This window comes from Mesoplodon mirus (genome assembly GCF_964341445.2).
Source record: "Mesoplodon mirus genome assembly, chromosome: 11".
In the NCBI taxonomy this organism is placed as follows: Eukaryota; Metazoa; Chordata; class Mammalia; order Artiodactyla; family Ziphiidae; genus Mesoplodon; species Mesoplodon mirus.
The window spans coordinates 91,473,731-91,479,102 of NC_138987.1; the positions used below are offsets into that span (position 1 = coordinate 91,473,731).

At 40.4% G+C, this 5,372-nt stretch overlaps 1 protein-coding gene across 2 annotated transcripts; it reads left to right on the forward strand.

Moving 5' to 3' along the window:
* Positions 1–297: 297 nt before the first annotated feature.
* ART4 (ADP-ribosyltransferase 4 (inactive) (Dombrock blood group)) lies at positions 298–4,007 on the forward strand. Of its 2 annotated transcripts, none has more exons than XM_082636099.1 (2): positions 298–857; positions 3,259–4,007. In XM_082636099.1, exons 1-2 carry the CDS (start codon positions 687–689, stop codon positions 3,988–3,990), a joined length of 903 nt encoding a protein of 300 aa, XP_082492225.1. In that variant the 5' UTR covers positions 298–686; the 3' UTR covers positions 3,991–4,007. The 2 variants fall into 2 exon arrangements, with proteins under 2 accessions (XP_082492225.1, XP_082492226.1); XM_082636100.1 differs by having other exon boundaries at positions 298–788.
* The last annotated feature ends 1,365 nt before the right edge of the window (positions 4,008–5,372 follow it).

The following is a 5,372-nucleotide window of genomic DNA, read 5'->3' on the forward strand; positions in this document are numbered from 1 at the left end:
CAGGGACCTGCACGAGCCAATCATATCACTCAAATGCTGCAGCTCAAGATAAAACCACTTGGCCCCAAACACCATACAGTGCATGCCTTTTCCTGCTGCCTTTTTTATCTTTTATTTATTTATTCATTCATTTTTGGCTGCCTTGGGTCTTCGTTGCTGCGTGTGGGTTTTCTCCAGTTGCGGAGAGCAGGGGCTACTCGTTGTTGCGGTGCGCACGGGCTCTAGGCGTGGGGCTTCAATAGTGGCGCAGGAGATTTGTTGCTCTGCAGCATGTGAGATCTTCCCTGACCAGGTCTCGATCCCGTGTCCCCTGCATTGGCAGGTGGATTCTTAACCACTGTGCCACCAAGGAAGCTCCTTCCTGCTTTCTTAAGAAAGTTAAGGCTAAGCTGGTGAGCCAGACCCTTAACAAGACTTTGGAATTTCCCTGCATAGAGACTAGATCGGGATTTTTTTAAGTTGGAAACTAATTTGAGTTCACTTCAGAATCCCTTATTTGGTGCACAAGTCTGGCTATTCAACAGAGATTTCAGCTTTGCAAGTGAGTTGGAGTTGATTTCTTCCCTTGGAAACTGCTAGTTGGTGGTGGTCAACAGAAGTCTCAACATAGACATTGGCGAGGAAGGTTCTTGCTGAGACTCATCCCAAGGAAACCCCAAAGGAGCACCCTGAGAACTGATTTCAGGATGAAGCTGCAAGGACGAAAATGTGCTTTTAACACCAACAAATGCTGCCTTTTGACCAAAAGATGCAGGAGGAGTCTTCTCCCAAATACTGCAGCCCCTGAGGTGAGAATCTGGCTCCTAAGAGGGCAACTTCCTCTCCTGCTGCTGTGCTCAAGTCTGCAGAGACCCACGGTGAGTTACCATGGAGGAGGTGGTCTCTTTATGACCAGGGCTCCAATGGAGCATTCTCCTGGTGCAACCTTTAGATGACCTTTAGTCCCTTGGGATGTAATTTCACTTAGACATTTTAACTAACAAATAATGCTGGCAAAGAGGGTTGAAAACGATTATTAAAAATTGTGGCGTGCTTTACAGTTTACAGATTTGGCATCACAGAAGCTAGAGGCATAGCATTTTTTTCTTGATTCTCCATAAAATTTAAGTAAAACGTTGCTTCTGTAGGACAAATAATGCAAAATCAACCAAGTCTATTTGGCTTTATCTTGTATCATATGGATCAACTCAAAAGAGGCATTATAAAGTTCTATATAATGAAAAATAACCTAATGTTAAGAGAAAACAGTTTCAGTGAACCCAGACTCTTGCATCTTCCCATACATAGAAAAGCACTAAATTCCTTCATTTTAATGTCTGGTCTTCTTTAATTAACAGTAATCTTTTGATGTTCCAAGTACCTGCCCTTTGTTACAAAACTCCTATATATCCTAGCTCCCCACTCACCTCCTCAGAGCAGTTCTCTCGGGGTTACTTGAGATGCCATCTCCCGGGCTTGAAATCCTAAAAATTCCCACTGAATAAAACATAACTCTCAATTTAAAAAAAAAAGAAATAAAGAAAGAAAGAAAGAAAACAGAATACCCATTTGATATCTAGTAATAGATTAAAGTTTTGGAGTTTACAAGGTTTGATAGAAGATATTTTTTATTTTGTTTTGCCTTAAATAGATTCTGTAGAACTATTTGCAAATCTGCTATAAAGAATTATTGGTTAAAATCACTTAAGCAGTCTTAAAATTTTGTTCAAGTTTACTCACAACTAGATGACTTCTCACCATAAATAACATAGTAAAAATACCAAATGGTATGATTTTGAGTTCCAGCTACAACACTGTTGACATTCACTGGATGGAATTTTATCTCTTAATATGTTCCTTAGTAAGTACTATTTATTAGGAAAGCATCATTTCTTTGCCAAGAAGGAAACACCTTGAAATTTAGATAACTGAAAAATATGGCTCTCAATTATGGACGGATGATACTTAATGAACTTGTCTTCAAATCTCTAACTTTGATTTAATATGCACTGGGTATCAATAAGTAATATTCCATTGGCTACCCATGAGAAAATGCCTTTTTCCCACTCCTGGTTTCTAAGAAGAAGGACTTTACCAGGAACCCCACTGACCTCTGTCCAACCCTTTCCTCACATTGTTCCCCTGGAGATGGACAGACGTTACTTGACTGGTAACATCAGGAAGAGTAAATGGATATGCTGTATTTGCTCTTCTTCCTCCTGGGAATTAACCCAATGGCAAAAGGCATGAGTTCTGTGTTCCTCCCATGGCAAGAATTTCACCTGGACAGGTTGCAATCCAATACTGCCTACAGCTAAGTGGGCAAGTCAGCTCGTTCTGGGGTTTACCCTTAACAAGTCCACCAGCCATTAGACCTAAAGATGGGTGCTCCAACATGTTCTCATTCAGTAGTAAAAATTATGTTTTAGCCTTCATAGTTCAAGTCCTGAGCAGAGGAGAGGGTTGTCATTTACTGGGGGGCCCCTTGGAGAACCCGACATTACTCATCACTTAAGTCTTTTCTTAAATCAAAGTCAAAGACTTAATATAGGTTTTAGGTTTTCATAAAAGAGGTATTACTTACAACACCCAATGTGAGAATGTGAAGGGTTTAGGAGAGGAAACAGCTAGTATAATTAAACTTTGATTATTAATTTTTTCTTCAAAATACTCAATATGCAAAAAGACTTTTCATTGATACTAAAAGGGTTACTTCCTCCATGGGAAGATGAGGGTTTTTTTATGCTTTCATTAATATTTGTCAAACCAAATTCAACATCTAGCATGGGTCACAGATACAGGAAGGACTGGATCAGTGTAATGGTTACATACTGATTTTGAGCAGACAACTTGGTCTTACACAGTGTAGCAAATCTGCTACCACACCATAAAAATTTTAAAAACAGAAACCTCAATTAAATAGAGTCAGGAGACCAGAAAGGGGAGCTCTCATGCCCTGCGACATAGCAGAGTCCAACAGGAAGAAGAAAAACACCTCTTCTTTCCTGGCAAGGACTGGGCGAATGTAAAGCCATGAACTCTTTGTTTCCTATACCCTCCCATCTTCCTTTTCTTCTCTATGAAAGCATTCTTCTTCCCTTGCCCTGTAGGGACTTGTACATGGCGCACCGCAGTCACAGAACCTGAATTGCAACTCTCTGCTGACCCTGAATAGATCTATCTTTGCTGGAGAAATACCTGGCCCTCTATTTACTTCAGGTCAACAAGATTCACCATCGAATTTGAAAAATTAAAATCAAGATTTTTCTTTCCTTATAGGTCGCTGTTAAAACTGACTTTGACTTGGCACCAAGCTCCTTTGATGATCAGTACCAAGGCTGCAGCCAACAAGTCATGGAGGACCTGATTCAAGGGGATTATTTTACAAAAGAAGTAGAATCTCGTAGGAATTACCACAGGGTCTGGCAACGTGCACACTTAACCTGGTTGAGACAAGGAAAAGCTCTCCCTGAGAACATGGCTATTGCACATGCTGTGGCCATCTTGGTTTATTCATCGAACGACAGTGTTCGTTCAGACTTCTCCAGAGCCATGGCCAGTGCTGCCGGGTCTCCCCAGCAATATAAACATTCATTCCATTTCAAATATCTACACTACTACCTGACCACGGCAATCCAGCTGCTGAGGAAAGAGATTGTCACAAGGAATGACTCTCTGTGTTATGAGGTGCACCATGAGGTGAAGGGCATTTCCTTGGAAGCCCCCATGGGTGCCACCATTCGCTTTGGCCAATTCCTCTCCACCTCTCTCCTGAGAGAAGAGGCACAGAAGTTTGGGAACCACACTCTATTTACCATATTGACCTGCCTGGGGGCACCTGTACAAGACTTCTCTCTCAAGAAGGAGGTCCTGGTCCCTCCCTATGAGCTGTTTGAAGTTGTAAATACGAGCTACCACCCAAGAGGAACTTGGTTGCAATTGCAGTCAGCTGGGACCCAGAGCATATATAACTGTCAGCTGTTAAAAGGTATTGTTATTGATCCAAATTGAATCCACTCTTACCAGGATTGCAGGCCACCATTTATTTTTTAATCTTGTCAAAGAAATATTTATTTATTTATTTTAATTTTTTTTCTTTTTTAAATTTTTATTGGAGTATAGTTGATTTACAATGTTGTGTTCATTTCAGGTGTACAGCAAAGTGAATCAGTTATGCATATACATATATCCACTCTTTTTTAGATTCTTTTCCTATATAGGTCGCTAGAGAGTATTGAGTAGAGTTCCCTGTGCTATCCAGTAGGTCCTTATTAGTTATCTATTTTATATATAGTAGGGTGTATACATCAATCCCAATCTCCCAATTTATCCCTCCCCTCATTTTCCCTCCTGGTAACCATAAATTTGTTTTCTACATCACTATTCTTTCATACAAGTAGTTTTTCTGAGTGAGCTTGGGGGAAAAAGGCCAAAAACATGGATATTGGCCTTCAGTAATGGTGGAATTGGCAGATTAGAGAAAACTCACCTTGTTTCTTGGTTTCTCCTCTCTTCTTTCTCCTCAACTACCTGTAGGGAAATGTGCTTTGCAATGGCACAGATATACGGGGCATTCTAGACAGAGAGTAAATATTTGTACTGGAAAAGGTAGTGCATAAAACATAGCATTTTACCTTCTCCCTCAAGCTCATTTTTTGTCGTGGTCATTTCATGAACAAGAAGTGCTAAAAATAAAGCAGGAGGTGTGATTTATTCATCCACTCCTATCTATTAACCGTCTTCTCTGTTCCAGGAACTGGGATAGGAGGACCCAGGCGATACAAAATGAATAAAACAAAATTACTACCCTAGGAGGATTTTTAGTCTAATGAGAAGTGGAAATATGAACAAATGTCTACACACAAAAGCACTAAGTATACACCAGATGTTTAAGCAATAGTTATGGTTGCTTGGTGAAGGAAGATGCTCGTTCTCTCTGGGGAAAGTGAGAAGGCTTCACAATAGGAGACCACGTGGGACTTGAAGTAGGAATGGGGGTTTTCAGTGAAAAAAGAGAGAAAGAGTCATTTCAAGCAGAAAAAGCATACACTGAATCACAGAGATTTCAAACAGCCTGGTATCTTCAGGGAAATTTTGAAATTCTGGATGGCTGGAATGTAGGGTGTGTAAGACAGAGGAAGAGGCCAAGAGTAGAAAGGGAGTAGGACACTGACAGGGGCTGGAGAGTTCTGATGGGGCCAGATTGTTTTAAAAAAAACTCTTGTATTCCATGCCAAGGACTTTCAAACTTCATGCTATTAGTAGTGAGAAACCATTAGAAGTCTGTAAGGAATGGAGTATCAATCAGACCAGTATTGTAGCAACAGCCTTGATGATATTGTGAAAAATGAACCAAAGCAGGAGAAATTAGAGTTATCACAATAAAAATATGT

Excerpts from the sequence above, each read along its gene's own strand:
- ART4 (XM_082636099.1), top strand. The coding sequence starts at position 687 with ATGAAGCTGCAAGGACGAAAATGTGCTTTTAACACCAACAAATGCTGC. Across the intron at positions 858-3,258 it reads CAAGTCTGCAGAGACCCACG|GTCGCTGTTAAAACTGACTT; the intron begins GTGAGTTACCAT and ends CTTTCCTTATAG.